The sequence below is a fragment of the Leucopleurus acutus genome (assembly GCF_964270905.1).
Source record: "Leucopleurus acutus genome assembly, chromosome: 13".
In the NCBI taxonomy this organism is placed as follows: domain Eukaryota; kingdom Metazoa; phylum Chordata; class Mammalia; order Artiodactyla; family Delphinidae; genus Leucopleurus; species Leucopleurus acutus.
The window spans coordinates 1,193,212-1,216,565 of record NC_139155.1 but is presented as its reverse complement, the minus strand read 5'-3'; the positions used below and the strand labels follow the sequence as shown (position 1 = coordinate 1,216,565).

Sequence of the window (23,354 nt, the reverse complement as noted above, 5' to 3'; positions counted from 1 at the left end):
AACGAAGATCCTGCGTGCTGCAGCTAAGACCTGATGCAGCCAAAAATAAACAAGATAAATAAATAAATAAATTTTTAAAAATAAAAAGATCAAACTGTTTCCAAGTTACTTAACTGCACCCTAGAACAAAGCTCAAGAAAATCTATAGGCCCACAAAAATATCCATCACTCGGCAAAGTAAAATTCACAATGTCTGGCATCCAATCAAAAAGGACCATTGGGGGCTTCCCTGGTGGAGCAGTGGTTAAGAATCCGCCTGCCAGTGCAGGGGACACGGGTTCCAGCCCTGGTCCGGGAAGATCCCACGTGCCACAGAGCAACTAAGCCCGTGCGCCACAACTACTGAGCCTGCGCTCTAGAGCCCATGAGCCACAACTACTGAGCCCACGTGCCACAACTACTGAAGCCTGCATGCCTAGAGCCCGTGCTCTGCTACAAGATAAGCCACCGCAATGAGAAGCCCGCGCATCACAACGAAGAGTAGCCCCCGCTCGCTGCAACTAGAGAAAGCCCGTGTGCAGCAACGAAGACCCAACGCAGCCGAAAATAAAATAAATAAATAAATCAATTTAAAACAATGGCCATTGGAAATGGTAAATAAGTGGGTGAATATATATGACTTTCTTCTTATCATTTAAATCTTATTAATAGATAAGTGACTATTTAAACAAAGTAAGAGCAAGGTAGCATGGGGCTTCAGCACATGTAAAGTTAACTGTATGACAATTACACTAAGGTAGGCAGGGGACAAACAAAAGTATGCTTTTCCCTGAGATCAAGAACAAAGCAAGTATGCTCACTCTTACCACTTCTGATCAACACTGCTGGAGTTTCTATCCAGAGCAACCAGGCAAAAAAAAGAAAGAAAGAAATAGAAGGCATCCAGGTGGGAAAGGAAGAAGTAAAACTGTCCCTTTTTGCAGATGACATGATCTTATTTATTATGTCTCTAAGGAACCCACTAAAATCCATTAGAATGTATAAATGAGTTCAGCAAGGTTGCAGGCTATCAGATCAATACACAAAAGTAAATTGCATTTCTACATACTAGCAATGAACAATCAGAAACTGAGATTTAATAAACAATACCATACATGATACGGTGATAAAAAATATGAAATACTTAGGGATAAATCTGACACTGTGCAAGATGGGCACACTGAAAACTACAAAACACTGCTGAGGGAAGTGAAAGCAGACATAGGTGGAGAGCTACACGGTGTTTCTGCGCTGGCGTCTCAACACTGCTGTGTCGGGAGTCTCCAAGACCATCCCCAGGTCCGATGATCTTTCAGGAGGAGTCACCCAGCATGTCTCCAGAGCCACAGCCGTGATGATTATACCACAGGATATAAAGCAAAATCCACAAAGGGAAGGGCAGATGGGGCGGCGTCTGGAGGACTCCAGGTGTGAGCTCCCAGGAGCCTCTCCCAGGACCCTCCCTTGCATGAGCTTGATTCCTCCAGCAATGGACGATGACCAGGGAAGCTCATTAAGGACTCGGTGCCCAGAGCTTTTACTGGGGGCTGGTCACGTAGACACCCTCTGCCTAGCACACACCAAAATCCCAGACTTCCAGAAGGAAAGCAGGTGTCCAGACAGCTGAAGCACAGAAAGCCCCTCTCATCAGTTGAGAATGACGGGAAGTATGCCAAACTCCAAGTTCCCAGACATCAGCCAGGGGCCAACTTGGCAAGCAGGCTTTCCTAAGGACAGCAGTCCCAGGCCTCCTGTGTTAACACTTTCGGCACAATCATAAAGATGTCAATTCTCCCCAAATTAATCTATAGATGCAAGATAATCCCAATCAAAACCCTACCACGCTTTTTGTAGAAAATGACAAATGGATTCTAAACTTCATATAGAAACGCAAAGCACGTAGAACAGAGAACAAGTTGGAGGACTGACACTACCTGATTCCAAGACTCAGCACCAAAAAGCCACAGCGATCAGGACAGTGCGCTGCTGGCGCGGGAATCGGGAAATGAATCAATGCGACAGAGCAGAGTCCGGAAACGGGCCCCACACACAGACAGCTGACTTCTGACAAGATGCAGAGGTGATTCAGTGGGGAAAGGACGGTCTTTGGCATCCATGTGCAAACCAGTAACGCTGGGGCCACACCTCACACTGTGAACAAAAATTAACTCACAGATAATTAGGTCACAGATCCAAATGTAAAACCTAAAACTGCAAAACCACCAGGAAAAAAAATAGGGAGAAACCTTTGTGCCCTTGAGTTTGACAAAGATGCCTTAAACCTGACACTAAAAGCACAACTGATAAAAGAACAAACTGATAAACTGGGCTTCATAAAAATTTAAAACTTCTGCTTGTCAAAAGAAACCACTAAAAGAATGAAAAGACAAGCCACAGACGGGGAGAAAATACTGCAAACCATGTACCTGATAAAAACACCTGTATCCAAACATTAAAAACTCAAAATTCAATAAGAACAATTTTTAAATTGACACAAGATTTGGGTACTTCACCAATGAAGATATAAGGATGACAAACAAGCACACGAAAAGATGCTCGACATCATTAGTGAAATGCAAGTTAAGACAACGATGAAATGCCACCACATACCTATCTGAATGGCTAAAAGTTTTTTTTTAAAAAGGTCCATACAAAGTATTGATGAGGATGCAAAGCAACTGGGATTCACACACTGCTGGTGGGAATGCAAAATGGTACAGAACTTTGGAAGACAGTGCAACAGTTTCTTAAAAAATTAAACATACACTTACCATATGATCCAGCCAGTCCACTCCTAGGTATACACCCAAGAGAAAAGAAAGCATATGTTCATATAGAGACCTGTACGCAAGGGTTCATTCACAGCAGTTTCATTTGTAACAGTAAAAAACTGGAAACGACCCAAATTTCCATCAACCAGTTAATAAACACACAAATTGTAGTGCAACCATATAACTCAACAGTAAAAAGGAATGAACTGTTGATATACTCTACAACCTGGACAAATTTTAAAACAATGACGCTGAGTGAAAGGAACCAGACAAAATACTACATACTGTATAGTTCCAGTTCTGTCAAATCCTAGTAAACGCAAACGAATGTCTAGTGAGAGAAAGCAGATTAGGGCCTGGGGGTGAAGAGGAAAATTTGGGGGTGACGGTCATGTTCACTGTCCTAATTTGGGTGAAGGCTGTATAATGCCCAACCTGACCAAAACTGCACACCAAGTGCGCCCATCACGTGCTCATCAGACCTCAGTAAAGCTGCTAAAAGAAAACGGAGCTGCTTAAACGGGGCGGGAGTTCAGAGGGGCGCGAGGAGCGAGGCACGCGGCAGGGGGACAGGCCCTCCGTCCCAGGAAGCCCACCCCGATGGCTCAGCGTTCGGAGCTGCACACGGGGTCGATGAGAACTAGCGCAGTTTCACCTGCTGTTCTGCTTGCATGAGGGAGGGGGTCTGCTTCCCAGTTCAGAGGTTAAGACCGAGGCCCCTCCCAGGTCCCGGACCGACTGTCACTGTCACTCGTGCTCCCTCGGATGCGAGGAGGGGTCCGCGCATCCTCACATGAGGGAACTGCCAGTGTCCGGACCCCACCCGGGCTGCAGCCCCGGCGCACAGGGCCTCACCGACCCTCTGAGGGGCTCCTCCCACCACAAGCCAGCCCTCGGCCACTTCCCACACAGGCTTCGTCCAGGTCACGCAGCCACGAGAGAACAGCTGGAGCCCGTCCACTCCTCTGCCTTCTGATCTTGCCGCAAGTTAAGGAAACCCTCAGGGGCTGTGCTCTCAGCACATCCTCGGTGCGACGGTCGAGGACCAGGCAACCCCGGAGGGCAGCGCCCAGGAGGCTCCTGTGGACCTGACTCTTCTAACCGCTGGCCGTTACGCAGGGGCCAGGAGAGGAAGCATGGGGACAGCTGCAGGGAGGACACACGCGTCCCGGGTCACCTCCCGCGACGGCAGGGCCAAGAGAAGCTCTGAGAGACACTAAACCAGAGAAATCTACAAAACAAGCATCACTCAGCTCCCGGGAGAGGCCAACAAGCACATGAAAAGATGCTCAGCGTCACTAATCGCAAGGGGAACGCAAGTCAAAGCCACAGTGAGATGTCAGGTCACAGTTACTATGGTGGCAAAAATAAACAAGACAAAAGTTTTGGTGAGAACGTGGAGAAACTGGAACCTTCATACACAGCTGATGGGGATGTAACATGGTGCAGCCACTTTGAGAAGCAGCCTGGCAGCTCCTCAAATGATTCCACATGGAGTTCCCACAGACCCAGCAACTCTACTCCTACGTAAATGCCCAAAAGAACTGAAAACATATGGCTACATGAAGCCTTCCTATGAATGTTCACAGCAGGACTATTCACGACAGCCAAAAGGTAGAAACAACCCAAATGTCCATCAATGGACGAACGGATGAACAACATGTGGTCCAGCCATACAGTGGAATATTACTCAGCCTTAAAAGGGAAATTAAGTACTGACACATGCTCCAAACTGGACAAATCTTGAAAATATTATGCTCAGTGAAAGAATCCAGACACAAAGGCACATGTTGTATTATTCCCTGATGTGAAGTGTCCAAAACGGGCAAAACAGTTGAGTGGTTGGCAGGGCTTGGCCTAAGGAAATTGGGAGGTGTGGGGTCTCGTTTTGGGGTGACAGAAATGTTCTGTAGCTAGGCAGTGGTGATGATTGCGCAACATTGTGAGTGTGCGAAAAACCCTGAATTGTACACTACATTGTGAGTGTGCGAAAAACCCTGAATTGTACACTTTCAAATGGTTAAAATGGGTTACCTTGCGCCACTTTTACCTCAACTTTAAAAGTCTTCAGGGTAAGTTTTATGGTATGTAAATTATATCTTAAAAATAAATTTTAATGTGTAATAAAGTTTTTCATATATATGATTTGCTTTTCATAGAGAGATACAGATGTAAATACCCACTTTAGTAAATATATTTTCTAATGCTGAAATTAAAAATAGTTCTTTTAAACTTCAAGTTTTAGGTGCTGTCGTTGGAATCCTGGACAACTTAAAATCCATTCAGCAACCCATCTACCCATCAACTGTAACTGATGTGTTGCGGTGAATTAAATCAAGCAGTAGGGAGAAAAAAGTAGGAATTATATAAGGAAAAATGTCAGCTGAAGATACCACTGGGTAGATATAGAAAGCATGAAATGAAATTTGCAGAGTTTAGTCAGAAAAAGTTAGAGGAACACAGAAGCTGCTTAATAAAAAGTAGATTCCTGATCTGCAATCAGATGTGACCAAACATTTTTTCTACTTCTTTAGAGATTTCCATGTCAGAAGATTTTCTCATTAATAATTAAAAAAACTAAGCTAACAAAGAAGAGAGGTCTGGATTCCCTTTCAGAAAAACTGGTGCTGGCCCAGGCACAGGGGAGGGCGGGCACCCCGACTCCTCAAAAGGAGCCACACCTTCCTCCCCTGGGGCCCCCGCGCCCTGCTGTGCCGGGACTGTCAAGTGCAGGTGCAGGCGTGAGCAGACGGTGCTCAGAGAACAGGAACACGGGCAGAACACTGCCAGGAGGAGGCCCGAGGAACTGGAGGTGTTAACATAAACTGCACCCCGTCACCATTTCCGCAGCGAGCCCCAAACTCAGGCAGGATATGCTTCCTCCCGGGATGTGGGGATGTCCCGGGATGTGGTTTCCGTACAAGAAGGCAAGACTTGAAGACAAGGCGTTGAGAGCGGAAGGGAGGTGCCCAGGACTGGGGGCCGAGCCGCGTGTGGCCTCAGACGCATCCAGCTCACCTGCTCCCTACCTGCCTCTGAAGACACCTGATGGTGAAGAGCACATCCCTGAAGCTTCCCAATTATTGAAATGTTACTCAGAAGGTCTGAGGCTTCCCTGGATCCACAAATCCATCCCTTCCTTGTTCAGTCCCATCACTTCTGGGTTAAGACGTGATTTACCATTTGGAGAATCTGCACCAGGAGACTGTGTCCTAGTGGCAAGCAAGACTCGGTTTCTTAACGGATTGTGTTTTTATGCTCCAAACGAATATGGAAAACATCTGGCCTAAGAGGGTGTAGACCGGCCACCGGTGAGAAGAGCAGAGACCCAGGGGAGGTTTCTGAATGCGGCTCCAGACACAGAAGCCGCTGCGCCACGGAGCCGACCTGGGTCGCCGCACTCAGCCTGGTGCTTTTCTTAGTGAGAGAAAACCAGGAACAGCGCGCAGACACCCCAGGTACCGCCACACGCAACCTGCAGCCGTGTCCGGGCAGCCCTTCCTGGGCCTCTGCTCCGGCCGGCACACGGGGCCCTCCCCAGGCAGGATCGCGGGTCCTCACCGGGTACCTGCGAGGGACACGCACCAGCCGGCCGGCCCAGGAGCCCCCTGCGCCCCCAGCGACTTTTCGAGAGCGCACTCCCTCCAAGTGGGGCTCCGCTGTATGTAAACTGCACCTCCACGGAGTTGATTTTTTAAAATACACAAACCGCTCACCTATCTCAATGCAACAACTTGGTCCTCTCAAATCGTGAGGTCACATTTCAAAGAGGAAGGAGGCTTCTGGGGACGCTGTGGGCACTGCCCTCTGACCCCAGACGCCTGGGCCTGGCCCGCAGCACGGCTGATGCCGAGGCCGGTTTGCTGCCACCGGACTGGGCTGTCGGGTCCGCTCCTCGCGTCGCCGTCCAAGGCCATGGAAAACAGGCACAACCGGCACCACCGCCTCCCGGGCCCGCCACGGGGGCCCGGACCCGTCCCGCCCACAGCCCGGGGCCCGCCCCTCCATTAAAGCCGAGACCCTATTAACCACGGGCAGTTACGGCTCCGCAGCAACTGACGCTCAATCCTGGCCTGGCGGCCCGCGCGCGCCCCCGTGCGACCCGCTGCCGGGAAGACACGAGTGACCGCCGGAGGGCCCCGTGCGCTCCGGCCCCGGCCCCGTGGGGAGCGCGCGCGAGCCCCGGGGCGGGGACACCACCAAGGGGGCTCCCCACGCGCCCCACTCCCGGGGGCAAGGCCACCCTCGGGATGGCCCCGTTCTCAGAAGACCCTCACGTGCCAACCTTCCATCCCTTCAAAGCCCTGGTTCAAACTGAAACCCGGCTCTTAACCCCACCGCTGTCTCATTCACCCGTTTATACGCCTCTGAAGTGCCCGCTGGGCCCTGGGACACAGCCCTGACCTCCGAGCCCATGTCCAGGGCTCACCCTCCAGCAAAGAACGAGGGAGCACAGGGCCATCTGAGAAGGCCCAGGGCATGGCCCGGCTGGGCTCCAGATAGGTGATGCGGACCCTTCCTGGCCCCCAGCTTCACTTTATCCAAATGACCAGGGACGACACAGGACTCAGCGAGGGTAGCCAGCGAGCTGGTGCACGAGTATAAATGCCCTCTCAGCCTACAGAGCCTGGCTCACGTTTCGAACCCACCTTTCATCCCATATGCGCCCGTCCAAAGCAGGCAGGCCACGGCCCAGAGACTCAGAGACCCAGCCGAAGGCCCCACCGACCCCCTAGCTGGGCAGGACTGACCACTGAGAGGGGACACACCCCCCATTCAAAAGTGCTACCTGGGAGGTGAGCTCGTCACGTCCCAAGGCGGCCCCGGGCAGGGTGAGCCTCCCCGTGGGTGCTGGTTGGTTGGCTTTCCTGGCTCCTGGCTGCAAGAGGCTTTTCGTCGTGTCCCGTCACACCTCCAGGCCCCACTGCTAGCTTCTGCTCGGACAACGAGAGAGGCCAGAGGCTGACGGCCTGTGCTCCCTGCTCTGCCAGTCTGCCCAGCGAGCCGGTCACTGGTTGACCGAACCAGCTCTGTGCTGAACCACGGCACCCACATGGCTGTACCCAGCTGGATGAGCGCCAGAAAGGCCCTGACCCAGGCAGACTGGGATAAATCGTTTTCCCCAAATCAAGATAGCAGCTTCACTTTAAAAGTGAAGCTTTAAGGCTACTGCTCAAAACGGAAGGGAGGACATGGCCTTCCGGTAAGGCGGACCTTCCAGGGCGCCCACGTGACGGTAAACCCACAGAGATGCTCAAGTGCCCTGAGTTCCCCGTAAGTAAAGAAACACGGAAAAGCTCGTGCCCTCCTGGCCCGAAACACCCTCTGTAATTCAGCAGCAGGGCTTCCGCCGGGTGAAACGCAGCCGAGGGGACGGGCTGTCCAGGACAGGGGCGTGAGGTTCTCCACCCCCTGGTGTGAGTCTCTGGAACCGAGAGGCAACTATTTGGGAAAAGAGCCTGGATGTGGCCTGCTTCCTGCCCTGCCTCCGAGTGATGACAGCATCACCCCCGGTGGGGGCAGCCCAGAGGGGCCCCTCCCCGCAGCCCCCAGGAGCAGCAGGTACAGAATACCCCTCCTGCCTCAGTGCGCTCATGGGGTGGAGGTCCCACAACTGGAGGGGAAGCCGGGAATACCAGGGGCTACAACCCCCAGTGCGTGCACTTAGAGCACTGCAGTCACCCCAACAAGGGCCACCGCTGCCCCGCCTCCAGCTCCAGAGCAAGGGTTCACAGGGTCCGCCCTGGAGGTGGAGGGGTGAGAACGGAGCGCTCCACAGCTCCCCCCAGAGGGGCACCTTGCTTGGAACAGGCTCAAGCCTAAGGGCACAGACACAACAGGTAACCTGCGGAGGGGCACAGACAAACACAACAGGTAACCTGCCGAGGGCAACTGAGGGGAAGCTGGCCATTTATCAGAGAGAGGCAGCAAGAGCCGCCCTCCTGGACACAGCAACTGTCAAAGGCGGGCCTCAGGCCACCCCCGCCTGCCTTTAACTGGATCAGACTTTGGGGCGCTGCGGCCTAGGGCCTAGGCCGTTATCAAAACCAACAGAGCAATCAGTTGTTAATCAGTGGTGGCAGACCCCGGAGCAGCTTAACAGGGGGGCCAAGGACAGTCAAAGTCAGCAGGTCCACAGCCAGCCTGGCGGGGGAGGGGGGGAGGCACTCTAAGAGGGCAGCCATCCAGCCAAGTCACTAAACACACAGACACCAAACAGGCCCCCAAGCAAGGTGGGGTCAGCGTCCAGAGTTGCTACAGTATTTTACCTCAAACAGCCAGTTTTCAACAAAGTATGTATGGAAAGTGGCCCATACACAGAAGAAGAAAGAAAAGAAAAAGAAGGAAACATTGCTTTTGAAGGGACAGAACCATTGGACTCAGCAGAAAAGACTTCAAAGCAGCCATTACAAATATGTCCAAAGAACTAAAGGAAACCATACATGAAGAATGAAAGGAAGAAGTATACTGACAATGTCTCATCAAACAGAGAACAGCAATAAAGAGGTAGAAATTACTAAAAAGAGCCAAATGAAAATTCTGGAGTTGTAAAGTCCAGTAACTGAGGTTAAAAAAAAAAAAAAAAGCACAATAAGGGGCTCAACAATAGAGCTGAGCTGGTGGAAGATTCAGCAAACTTGAACACAGATCAATAAAGATCATGCATGTGAAGAAGAATGAGAAAATGGAATTCAGAAAACTGAACAGAGCCTCAGAGACACACAGAACAATAGTCAGTGCACCAACGTGTGTGTGACGGGTGCACTGAAGAGAGGAGAAAGGAGAGGAAAACAGCCTAAGAAATAATGACCGAAAACTTCCCAGATTTGATGAAAATATCAGTCTACACACCCAAGAAGCTTAACAAGTTCCAAAAAGGATAAGTACAAAGAGAACTACACCCTCACAGAATACCACAGTCTAAATGTTGAATGCCAAAGAAAAAGACAGCAAGAGAGGGAATTCCCTGGCGGTCCAGTGGGTAGGACTCCATGCTTTCACTGCCAAGGGCCTGGGTTCAATCCCTGGCCAGGGAACTAAGATCCCGCAAGCTGAGTGGCACAGCCAAAAAATAAAAAAAGAAGAAAGAAATCAGGGACTTCCCTGGTGGTGCAGCGGTTAAGCATCGCCTGCCAATGCAGGGGACAAGGGTTCCGGCCCTGGTCTGGGAAGGTCCCGCATGCTGCAGAGCAACTAAGGCTGTGCACCACAACTACTGAGCCCACGCTCTGGAACACTCGAGCCACAACTACTGAGCCCGTGTGCCACAACTACTGAAGCCCGCGTGCCTAGAGCCCGTGCTCTGCATCAAGAGAAGACACCACAATGAGAAGCCCACGTACCGCAACTGAGAATAGCCCCTGCTCACCGCAACTAGAGAAAGCCCATGTGTACCAACGAAGACCCAATGCAGCCCAAAATTTAAAAAATGAATTAACTTAAAAAAAAAAAGAAAGAAATCAGCAAGAGATAATGAGTAACATATTTGAAATGCAGCAAAGAAACTGTCAACCAAGATTCTTACATCCAGCAAAACTTTATTTTTTTATCCTGGCTGCACAGCTTGTGGGATCTTAGTTCCCCAACCAGGGACTGAACCCGGGCCCTCAACAACGAGATCGTGGAGTCCTAACCACTGGACCACCAGGAAATTCCTGCAAAAATTTTTTTTTAAAACAAGGGCAAAATAGAGACATTTCCAGATAAAAAAGAACTGGGAGAATTTCTTGTTAGCAGACCCATCTTACAGGGAATACAAAAAATAAGTTTTTCATGATGAAAGAAAGAGACATCAGGCAATAATTATAATCCACTTGAGAAAAACAAAAAGTATAGGTAAAGGTAATTATGTAGGTAATTATAAAAGACAGTATATGTGCGTAGTTCTTCTCCTTTCCTCTCTTAACTGATTAAATAATTAAGTTAGTATAAGTCTGAAGTAGATTCTGGTAAGATGCATATCATAAGCCTTAGAGCAACCACCAAGAAAATAACATGATATAATGTGATATAATGTGATATAATGTGATATAACGTGATATAACGTGATATAACGTGATATAACGTGATATAACGTGATATAACGTGATATAATGTGATATGTGATATAACGTGATATAACGTGATATAATGTGATATGTGATATAATGTGATATAATGTGATATAATGTGATATAATGTGATATAATGTAGTACACACACACACACACATACATATATATGTGTGTCTATATATATATATATTTAAGGCTCATTAAAGGAATTAAAATATTACACTAGAAAATGTTCACTTAATACAAAAGAAAGCAGTAAAGAAGGAACAGTTGGGGGTTAGGGTAGACATGAGGATAGAAAACAGAAATTGAAATGGCAGGTGTGAATCTAAACATATCACAATAACATTAAATGTGAATGAATTAAACAATCCAATCAAAGGGCAGAATTGCCAGAATGAGTTTTTTTAAACGATCCACTATATGCTGTCCACAGGAGACGTACTTTAGATTCAAAGATACAAAGAAGTCAAAAGCAAAGTGGAAAAAGATATGCCATACAAACAGCAATCATAGGAGATCTTCAGTAGCTACACTACTGTCAGAAAAAAATTGACTTTAAAACAAAAACGTCCCTAGAAATGAAGGAAAATTTTATAATGATAAAAGGGCCAATCTATCAGTATGATAAAACGATAAACATATGCACCTAACAACAGTGCCCCAAAATATAAAAAGCAAAAACTGACAGAAGTGAAAAGAGAAACAAATAATCTAAAGGTAGCTGAAGATTTCAATACACACTTTTAGTAACGGACATTAACAACTAGACAGAGGAAAAAGGGAAGAGGAGACCTGACCACACTACAAACCTAACAGACACCCCTCCACCTCCACCTGACAACAGCAGAATATACATCGTCCTGAAGTGCACATGGAACGTTCTCTAAGAGAGACCATCAGCCAGGCCATCAAACAAGCCTCAATTTTAAATGACTGGAATAGGGACTTCCCTGGTGGTGCAGTGGTTAAGAATCCACCTGCCAATGCAGGGGACACAGGTTCGATCCCTGGTCCAGGAAGATCCCACATGCTGAGGAGCAACTAAGCCCGTGCGCCACAACTACTGAGCCCACACTCTAGAGCCCGCAAGCCACAACTACTGAGCCCGCGTGCCACAACTACTGAAGCCCACATGTCTAGAGCCTGTGCTTCACAAAAAGAGAAGCCACTGCAATGAGAAGCCCGCGTGCCACAACAAAGAGTAGCCCACGCTCGCCCCAACTAGAGAAAGCCCGCAAGCAGCAACAAAGACCCAATCCGGCCAAAAATAAATAAATAAATACATTTTTTTTTAATATAAAATAAAATAAAATGACTGGAATAATACAAAATATGTTCTCCAACTACAATGGAATTAAATTAAAAATCAGTAACAGAAGGAAATCTGGGGGATTCACAAATACGTGGAAATTAAACAACAAACTCAAAAATAACAAATGAGTCAAAGAAGAAATCCTGAAGGAAATTTAAAAATATTTTAAGACCAAAATGCAAACACACAACATACCAAAACTTACAGGACGCAGCTAATGCATTCCTTCCAAGGAAATTACGGCTGTAGATGCTATATTTAAAAAGAAGATCAACTATACGTCAACTTAGAAAAAGAAGAAATACCTCATCAATAAATTAATTCTATCTTAAACTAAAGAAAAAAAGCAAACTAAACCCAAAATAAGCAGAAGGAAAGAAATAATAAATACTAAAGTGGAAATAAATAGGGACTAGAAAAACAATGGAGAAAAATCAACAAAACCAAAGGTTGGCTCTTTGGGAAAAACAATTAAACGGACAAACCTTGAGCTGGAAGAGCCAAAACAAGAAGGAGAGAGAAAGGGGGGAGAGTCAAATTACTAAAGTCAAGAACTAAAGAAAGATCATTACCACCAACTTTACAGAAGTCAAAAAGATTATAAGGGAATACCAAGAACAATTATATGCCAACAAATTAAATAACAGATTAAATGGACAAATTCCAAGAAAGAACTTCTATTGGAACTAACTCAGGAAGAAATAGAAAATCAGAATAGATCTATAGCAAGTAAAAGACTGAATTAGTACTTTTAAAACTTCCCACAAAACGCCCAGGCCCAGAGAGTTTCACTGGATAATTGTACCAAACATTTAAAAGAATTGGTGAACTTGCAACAAGCAGTAAATAAGCCCCACAGATCTAATGCACAGTAGAGTGAATACAGATAACAACACTGAATTATAATCATCAAACTTGCTAAGAGACTAAAAATAATTATTCCAACTACTAAAAAAAAAAGATAATTATGTAACATGATAGAGGTGTTCATTATCACTCCATGGCTATCATATCACAGTATATACATGTATCAAATTAACATATACACATTTAACTTACATAATGTTATATGTCAAATATATTTCAATTAAAACATTTTAATTAATGAGGAATTGATAGCAAAGTCTTAAAATTAAAAAAAATAGAAGAGGAAGGAACACGTCCCATTCCTAACTTACTTTATAAAGCCAGTTCTATCCTGATACTAAAACCAGTCATCACAAGAAGAAGGAAAAAAAGAGACCAATATTTCTTACGAATATGGACACAAAAATCCTCCACCTAATACTAGCAAACAGAATCTAGCAACTTATAAAAAGCATTATACATCATGATCAGATGAGATGTATCCCGAGAAGGCAAGGTTGGCTCAGCATACAAAAATCCATCAATGTAACACACTGTAAAAGCGGAATAAAGGACAAAACCACACGATCACCTCAACAGACACAAAAAGCATCTGACAAACTTAAATATCCTTTCATGATGGAAAAACTCAACAAACTCAGAACAGAAGGGCACTTGCTTAACCTCATAAAGGGCGTCTCTGTAAAATCCACAGCTGGCATCATACTTAATGGTCAAGGACTAAATGCCCTCTCATTACAATCAGGAACAAGACAAGCACACCTGCTCTCCCACTTCTGGCCACAGGGCTATTAGGCAAGAAAGAGAAATGAAACGCATCCAGATCGGAGAAGAAGGAGTAACACTACCTCTATCTGCGGGTAACAGAATCTTGCATATAGAAAAGCCTCAAATATCCACTAAAAAACGATTAGAATAAATGAGTTCTGCAAAGTTGCAGGACACAAGATCAATATGTGAAAATCAATTTTATTTCTACAAAGAAACAATGAGCAAACCAAAGTGAAATCAAGAAAACAATTCCATTTACCACAGAATCAAAAAGAATAAAATACTCTGGAATAAATTTAACGGAAGAATTCCAAAACTTGTGTTCTGATCATTTCTCTTTCTTTCTACCTCTCCATGCCCCTCCCTCCCTCTCCATGCCCCTCCCACACACGCAGGAAATGGGCAGGTTTCTAGGAGCTACTTCATGCTCGAAAACAGCAGGTGTGGCTGGTTAGCTGGCTGCAGCCTCGGCCACACTGGGTGGATGATGTGCATGCAAGGTGAGGATGCGGCACAGGTGGGAGCAGAGACAGAGAGGGACGAGCTGCAGAGGAGGAAGCTCATGCAGCGTGGTACCTACCCAGATGTGACCGCCTGGGGGGGGGCTCATGCAATGTGGTACCTACCCAGATGTGACCGCCTGGGGGGCTCATGCAGCGTGGTACCTACCCAGATGTGACCCCCTGGGGGGGCTCATGCAGCGTGGTACCTACCCAGATGTGACCACCTGGGGGGGGCTCATGCAGCGTGGTACCTACCCAGATGTGACCACCTGGGGGGGCTCATGCAGCGTGGTACCTACCCAGATGTGACCACCTGGGGGGGCTCATGCAGCGTGGTACCTACCCAGATGTGACCACCTGGGGGGGCTCATGCAGCGTGGTACCTACCCAGATATGACCGCCTGGGGGGGGCTCTGGCTTCATCTTTATTATCTGCAGCTACATTTAAAGACAGAGAGAGAGAAAACAGGAAGGAAGAAGAGACAAAAACAGACTGGTTTTAACACTGGTAAGTCCTTGTTGTATTTCTTTTAAAAAAACCCAAAAAACAATGGAACAGGAAGACAGCAAGCTTTTGGTTTCTGTGCATTAGGAAATACACTTTCTGAACCATTTTTCTCCAAACCTACCCTCCTCCAAATAAGTGCTTGGGACAGAGGGAAAAAAATGAAAAGCCACCTCATTTTCATTTAATTTCTAAGGTCAGAGGTGCTGACAGAGATACAGCAGACCCTTCTACTTTCCCCTGGGAACTCATCTGTACGCAAGCCCTGGTTGCAAGACAGTTGTCTCAGGGTCCAAACTCTCCGGAAGGTTGCTCAATAGAGCTGTTTTCAGAGGACACTCAACAGGACTCCCGCCGTAAACGGAGAGCTAGCTCAGCACGTGAACTTGACCGCCCTCCGACATCACACCCAGTCAGGGAGCAGGTCTGGCAGCTGTCTCCACTGTGGCCCAGGAAGGAGTACCTGAGCCAGTGTGCGACAATTCGACTGCCAGGTACCTTGCCCTCTGAGCACCCCACCCCACCTGAGACCTCCCTAGTCTGGGCCACCCCAGGACAATGACCGACTGACCTACCGACCAGAGGCCCTGAAGACAGAGCGCCTCCAGCTGGGTTCCACCTGCAGGTGGGGCCTGGGATGGACGTAGTTAAAGAGAAGAGTCACTGAGGTCAGAAAGCAGAGGCAAGACCAAAGGTCGTGTGTCACCTGCCCCAGGCCATGTTCACTCTACCCCAAAATGGAAACTTTGCATGTAATCAACTAAAAGAAAACACCAGACTTGCTGCCTAGAAGGGGAGGAGCTGGGGGGTCGGGGCAGGGGGAGTGGTTTATAAACCAACACAAATTGCAGTCTCCTCTCCTCACCCCACCCCTCTCCCCAACACCCCCTCCTGGACCTTCTGGGTTCTGACCCCTCCGAGTTGGTCAGATTCTCTCAGCTTTTTGCTTCTATTTCTTTGATTCAGACCAATTTCACCATTCATGGGCACCTCCTCTACAGATCAAAATCCCGAAAGAGGGAAGGAGGGGAGAGGAAGGAGGGAGGCTGTAGGAGAGAGCGCTCAACTCAGTTACTTGTGCGTTTCAGACACCGTTTCCCTTCTCCTCTCCAGGCCTGATCACACTGAGCTGACAAGCAGAGCTTCACACATGCAGAAGCACCGGGCATGGCTGCGAGACGCACAGAGTGCGCGGGTGCAGAGCTGGGGGTCGGCAAGCAGAGGGCTGGGTAAGTTGGGTGGGAAGGTCACATCCCCGTGTACTGCGCCAAGCTGCCTAAGGTTCCTTGGCTGGAAAGCAACATGATCAGATCTACGTTTTAGAAAAGACACCTTTGCATAGGACAGATGGAGGAAAGTGGGCTCTGAAGCTGAGAGACACTAGAAGTGTTTTCAACAATCATGTGCTTCCACAGAGCTGTACTGAGGACACACTCCAGGCCAGGCACGAAGGTTCCAAAACAACTGCACTGGGACTTCCCTGGTGGTCCAGCAGTAAAGAATCCGCCTTACAGTGCAGGGGATACGGGTTCAATCCCTGGTCAGGGAACTAAGATCCCACATGCCACAGGGCAACTAAGCCCACATGCCACAACTGGAGAGCCTGCATGCTGCAAACCACAGAGCCCATAAGCCCTGGAGCCTGCGTGTCACAACTAGAGAAGAGAAAATCCACACGCCACAACTAGAGAGAAGCCCGCACACTGCAACGAAAGATCCCGCGTGCCTCAACGAAGATCCTGCGTGCCGCAACTAAGACCCGACGCAGCCAAAAATAAATAAATAATAACTGAATCTTTAAAAAAACACACAACCACACTGTCCTCAGAACCTCCCCTCCCCCACCAGGAGGCGGGTCTTTGCCCCCTTGACTATGGGTGGGCCTGAGACTGCAGGTCTTCAGAAGTGATTCTGTGTGAGTTCCAAGACTAGATCTTTAAAAAGATACAGCGTCCACCCGGTTCTCCCCTTGAAACTCAGCGCCACCTTGTAAGGAAGCCCAGGCCACATGAGGAGGCCACGCAGGGATGTTCCAGCAGAGCCCGGCTGAGGTCCAGCCAACAGCCAGCACCAACCCAGACACATGAGAGAGGAGTGAAAGAGAGAGACAGAGACACAGAGAGAGACAGAGACAGAGCAAGAGAGAGGAGTGAAAGAGACACAGAGAGAGACAGAGACAGAGGGAGAGACAGAGCAAGAGACAGAGAGCTGGACAGAGAAAGAGAGGGTAAGGGGGAGAGACAGTGAGAGGGAGAGACAGAGAGAGAAAGGGGGGCCGGGAGAGAGTGAATGAGACGGTGGGAAAGGAGCTCGAGCAAACAGCCGAACTGTGGAGCCCGACGCAAAAATGTCCTTTCACGTCATCAAGTTTCGGGGTCACTCGTCGAGCAGCCCCAGAGACAGGAACCAGAGATGACAAGGCAGAAGTTCCAGCAGAGCTGAGACGGGAGAGTCAGCCTCTGGTGGCCGGCAGGAGGCTGGGGGGTGGACCAGAGGCAGGCCCTCAACTGCCCCAGGGGCTTTAGTCCTGTCACACTTTGAGACTCACTGCTGGGGGCACCTTGGAGAGACCACGCGGGGCAACGGTGCCTGCGTGTGGTGGAAGGGATGATGGCTACAGGGGGACCGGGGGACCGGGGGACCAGGAGGAGTACTATCATGGTGGTCCAGGCAACACGGGAACAGGAGACCCTGTGTCAGCTCCAGGGCAGTGAGCTGAACTGAAGCAGGATCGTAGCCTGATGTCCGAGGACACAACGGAGCCCTTGAAAATGCAGGACGGTCTGTGGATAAACATCTTCCTGGGGAAGGGGGTGTCCTCAGCTTTCAATCTCAGGATGGTACGTGACCTCCCCACCCAACGTGTTTTTACAGCTTTACTGAGCTGTAACTACACACCATAAAAAGTCGCTCTCCCAGTGGTGTGGAGGATGCCCCCAGGTGTGTGGTGCAGCCACCGCCGCTACGGTATTTTAGAACTTGCATCACCTCACAGGAAACCTGTCCCCTTCAGCAGTCACCCCTCCCGTCCACCTCCCAGCCAATGCCACCCCAGTGCTGAGATGTGGGGCGAACCTCAGGTGAATTCACGCCTGCAGCCAGTTGGTGACGCACCCATCGGGAGGCACTATTCTTAGTGACAGTACAACACGGGAATCTGGCGGGAGGAACGTGTGGCCCTGAGGATCCCCGAGGGAACAACTTCTCAGCAGCCTCGCTGTCGGCGGCCTCATGACGGAACCTGGCCAGGAGCCATGAGGGAGGCGCCTGGTGGAGACGCCACGCTCTGTTATTCTTGGGTCCCTGGGCTGCAGTGGGAAGATCAGAGCCGACCAGGGCCCCGTGAAGGGCCAGCCTGGGAGGGGGCACTCTGTCTCCTGGGAAACCTCCAGACCAGGCTCCTCGGACACCTGGCTGACTGCAGGTCTGGGGCAAGAAACTGGACAGCAAGCTCAGAGCATCCTGTCGCACCAGTGTCCAGGGTCCACAGGACCAAAGGCCAAAGATCAAGAGCCGGCGGCAGGGCTTCCCTGGTGGCGCAGTGGTTGAGAATCTGCCTGCCAATGCAGGGGACACGGGTTCGAGCCCTGGTCTGGGAAGATCCCACATGCCGCGGAGCAACTAAGCCCGTGCGCCACAGCTACTGAGCCTGCGCGACTGGAGCCTGTGCTCCGCAACAAGAGAAGGCCGCGACAGTGAGAGGCCCGCGCACCATGATGAAGAGTGGCCCCCGCTCGCCGCAACTAGAGAAAGCCCTCGCACAGAAACGAAGACCCAACACAGCCAAAAATAAATAAATAAATAAAATTAAAAAAAAAAAAGAGCCGGCGGCAGAGGCTCCCACTGGCCAGAGGGGGGTAAAGGGGCTTCTACCTCATGAAACACAGGATAACGTACAAACAAACGTGCTCATCGCTGCAAGGTGCTGGGAACCAATTTTGAAAAGAGGCAAATATAGGCCTTCACCTGCCTTCCTTTACAAATCAAACCGTCGGAAGACCAAGTAGCGTTTGTGGGGAAGTTTCTCTACAGAAGCTGAGACGGCGGAGCCTCGGGGCTGGTGGCCCGGGGCTGACTGTCAAGACTGGGCCCTGGGCCCCCGTGGCTGCCACCACCCAGAGGGGCCAGCTGACAGCCACACCTCCCAGAGGAAGGACGCAACAGTCCTGCAAAGACAAAGGGCCAGACCTGGGTCCAGTTATCTTTTAAAATGTTCTCTGCAGGGCGTCCCAGACAGACCTGGTTCAGCAGCCCGATTCCGTCCAGATCCCGTGGGCCTGACTCGCTCTGAACACTGCTGCTGGTCTGCTGACCCTGTGCTGGGCGTGCAACGCTCAGCTCACAGCAAATGACCTGTTTCAACAACAGATAAGTTCCAAGGAGAAAGGGGAGTTAGGGAGAACCTATAGATTAAAAAGACAAATCAACAACAAAAAGACACCAGCCAATCACAGTGTGTGCTGCATCCTGATTTAAGGAAACAAACTGGCCAGAAAGTCAGGAAACGGACAAGACAGCTGGAAAGTCACACACAGATGTTGGTTTCATGATAAGGAACCATTGATTTCTTATGGGTGACGATTTCTTTAGAGATACATTACAGACTATCTATAAAGAGGCTACATCTCGGATTTGCTTCAGAAACTGCAGGAAAAAGACGTGAACGGGGTCTGGAGGTGGTTATGGTGCCACACGGAGCTCCGTTATGCTACTCTCCCTACTTCTACGTGCTTGAAATTCTCTACAATAAAAAGCGAAAAAGGAAAAACACAGCACCTTCGAGACGGACGCCACACTTCACTCCTAGTTCACAGTTAAACATCGGCGCATATTAGTGTCTCCAGCCAATTCCTCCCTGAAACACGTGGTCTCGGTGGATGCCATTTCACCTGGGACAACCCGAGGAGGGGGACCCACACCCCTGGCCCTGCCCCCACTACACACAAGGGCATGGAAAAGCCGCCAGTGGAACGAGAGGTTTGAAAACGTTTGATCCTAATTTTGAAAATGATCCCAATTTTGTGATAGGAGACTAACAAAGAGAAAAGAAAAAAATGGAAAACTATAGCAAAATGTTCAAAGCAGTCACCGCTGGGTGGTGGGACGGAAGGCTTTTTACCCTTACTGTATATCCTGTCTTCCCTAAAATGTCTACAATGAGCACATGCTGCTCTTCAGATAACAAATTAGATATTTAATTTTCTAAGTAACCTGCTTTTTCTCCTCACCACCATCTATGTTTCTTTAACCTTAACTTTCAAGTTGAATTAGTGACCTTCAAAACTGCAAACTTCTATAAAAGATAGCTGGAAAATATTTAAGCTTTTTTTTAGGCTGCCTGGCCATCCTATGAGAACCGTGAAACAAAGCTCCCCAGACTCTCCTGGAGAGTTACTGTAATGTGCATGGTCAGCTCCCCAAGAAGTCTGTGTCCCGAGGCCTCGGCTGACACGTCGGGAAGCGGAGGCCAGCCACCTGCCACGGAGGGTTGGGGGAGAGACGGGGGCCGCGGCACAGTGGCCCACGGGCTCTCAGAGCTTCCAGGCCCGAACCGCTTGGCTTTTTCACAGCCCACCCGCCTACTTCTGGCAAATGAGAGGAAATAAACCCACACATTCATTAAAAGCTTCCCATAGTGGGGTGGTGAGACCTGTGTGTCTCATAAACAGTAGACACGGAAACATGTAAACCGATCTGGATTCAAGTGTTGAATGCTCAGACGCTCAGCCAGTGTGGGCGGAGCTTAGGAGATGACTCTCCCTGAGGCCGCAGGGGACCCAGTGGGGGAGGGCCGGGGTCAGGAGGGGGCCCAGAGGTCAGGAGGCACAGTCCTCCCTCCACCAGGGCCGGCGTGCACCAGCAGACCGGCCATCACCGTGAGCTGCTATCAAATGTCCAACGTTAAACCCTAAGTTTGCCGCGTGACCCAGAGGCCTCAACACCTGCTGTATCTGGCACCCTCCGCCTTCACGACCCACGCACAGTTTCAAACAAGGTCACAAGCCTGGTCTCCCGCTGCAGAGCCTGAGGGGCAGAACCACTACGCCACCAGGGCACCGGGTGTCCTCTCCAGGCCTTCCGCCCGCCCTGGGTGAAGACGCACAGTGACCACCCCACGCGGCCCACTCTGCACCCGGCTGTGAGGGGAGGCTCGAAAGGGCACAGACCACAGAGGGCAGGGGCAGAAGCCGCTTGGGCAGAAAGCCCTCGACTCAGAGAAAGTTAAGAGCCAGCTCCTCAACTCATGAGGGGTCCAGGGTCCAGAAGCCCTGCTTTCTAGGCAAGAGCAGCGGTACAAGCGGCACCACCTCTGGTGGATCTCCTGAGTCACAGCTGGGAGGATGGCGTTAACGGGAGAGAAGAAGCAAAAACACACCGGAAACAGACAGTGGCGGGTGATCCTCTTCATCATCTCAGTGACCCTGACTGACCCAGGCTCCTCATCGGAGCTGAGGCTGACCCACTTCTACAAAGACTGGAGTTAGCACACACTCACTCTCACTCTAGAAACAGAAGCTACACAAGAGGAGAGGAGTCGCTCGAAGGGAGAGAAAATAACCACCAGGGAAAAAATAGCTGGGCAAGACCTCAAGTCTGCAGGAGTCCCAGAACTAAACAAACTCCAGAGAAAACGCTTCTCTAAGCAGTAGCTGAGATCGCACACCCACATTCTCAGACAAAGTCGAAGGGGAGAGTGGTCTTAGACCTAGTCATTAGAAAAACCGGAAGTACGGCATCAACCCTCCTGCACAGAGAAGCCCACAGCCCGCGCGGTCGGATACAGGACGTCGGCTTGAAGAAACATTTTCAAAGGAGAAGGCAAGACCAGGAGGGGCGCCTTCTGTCCTCTGAGCCAGCAAGAAGCTGGAGGGGCCGGGCGTGGGCCCCGCTGCCCACCCGAGGCCCACAGAGCATGGCGCCGGCTGAGTGTTTAACAAGGTATGTGAGAAAGATGCCGGTTGACTCAGCCACAGGGAATGGGAAAAACAGAGGCTGTGTTTGGTGCACAAGCCACACACAAGGTCAGAGATAAAACCGCCTCTGCAGGAAACATCTGGCTCCGGCCTGATCAGAAACAGACCAGCAGTGTCGCCCTCCTGCCCCAGCTGAGGGGCCGCGTGACGACGGCCACGGCGAGGGACACGGCAAGAACAGGTCGTAACTCGCCCGAGTTCCAGTTTCACCCGATACGGTGTCACTTGGCTGACTGCGAACACCGGTGTCGCGCCAGACACCGCGCCACCTGGCGACGCCAGCGCTGCTGGGGTGGCACTGGTGGAGGCCCCCCACCCCGAGAGCTCCAGCCGAGCCTTGCTCGTCGAGTCGCTGGGCTTCACCCCCACAGCTGCGGGTCACCAACCTGCAAAGACCCGGCGCTTCAGGTTCAGCTCGTTGGCCACGCGGACCTCGGTGCAGAGCTTCAGCATCAGCAGCATGGTCAGGATCATGACAACGCTCTGCCAGAGCAGCGGCGCCTCGAAGCGCCTCCCGAACCTGCGGGGGAAGGGCCGCGGCGTCAGGGGGCGCAGGCCGGGCCTCCGACGCCACGCCACGGAGGCACGGAGCCGGCCTCCCGGACCTGCGGGGGAAGGGGCCGCGGCGTCAGGGGGCGCTGGCCGGGCCTCCAGACGCCACGGTGGCATGGAGCCGGGATGCGCAGGGGCCAGGCGCCCCCCCGACGGCCAGACCGGGCCTCCACCGCCCCCCAGAGCCGAGTCAAACTGCAGGCTGCTCCACGTGCTGCAGGCCCCCCCGGGAGCCGCTGCGACCCTCCCAGGGCCGAGGGCCGGTGGGAGTGGGTCTCCTGCCCTCGCCCCCCACCCCCGGTCCGGCCAGCTGACCGTCGCCCTCCTGCAGAGGCCCAGCCGCCGCCAGGTGAGAAGCCCAGGTGCTGGAACACCTGCCTCCCCAGGGCTCGTTCCAGCGTCTGGAGACCGACGGCAGCCCTGGCCCCTGGCCGTGGGGAGTGGGGTCTGCAGGCCAGCACGGCCCCCAGTGTGAGCAGAGAAGTGGGGGGCCGGGCCACCCAGCCCTCACTGGAGAAGAGGAGACGGCAGGCAGGGCACGGTCCGCACTGCCAGCCTCAGGCCCTGATGCCCGACCAGGACTGGCTGGCCCACACGGACGCCTCCACGTCCACTCTCTTCTCCGAGCCCCAGCCTGCCCAGCCCTCCCAGCCACAGGCCCCGAGGCCTTCCTGCTGACTTTCCTTCAGTGTGTTGAGCATTTCAGCAGCTCGGCCAAGAGTTCCTGGAGGCCACAGCCACAGTCCAGTGAGTGGCACTGCTGGGCCCATCAGAAGACCCCGGCCCAGGGGCTGGTCACAGCACTGCCCTCCACACACCAGCTGGGGTCTCAAACGTGGCCACCAGCATCACAGGACTGGCCTGCAGAACTGTCACCTCTAAGGCGAGGCCCGGGCAGAGTACCCTCAAAGCCCAGGCCCCCATTCTAGCCTGGCTGCTCCGGAGCAGAGATCCCACTGGCACCAGCGGCAGCGCGGCCTGACGGGGCCTCCCCAACCCGAGTTAGTGGCCGACAGGTCACAGTCGGGAGGTCCTGGATGGCAGTCTGACCTCCAGCTTCTCC

The 23,354-nt window shown here is 50.9% G+C and overlaps 1 protein-coding gene across 3 annotated transcripts in view; it reads right to left on the bottom strand.

The window, feature by feature from the left end:
* The window catches only part of SLC66A2 (solute carrier family 66 member 2), a 48,117-nt gene that overhangs the window by 20,433 nt on the left and 4,330 nt on the right, over positions 1 to 23,354 (bottom strand). For 2 of the 3 annotated variants that reach the window (XM_082853478.1, XM_082853479.1), the window contains exon 2: positions 22,126 to 22,259. In XM_082853478.1, the coding sequence (XP_082709604.1) occupies positions 22,126 to 22,259 (134 nt within the window). Of the gene's footprint in view, positions 1 to 14,647; positions 14,699 to 22,125; positions 22,260 to 23,354 lie in introns of all 3 variants that reach the window. The other variant, XM_082853477.1, reaches the window with a different exon arrangement.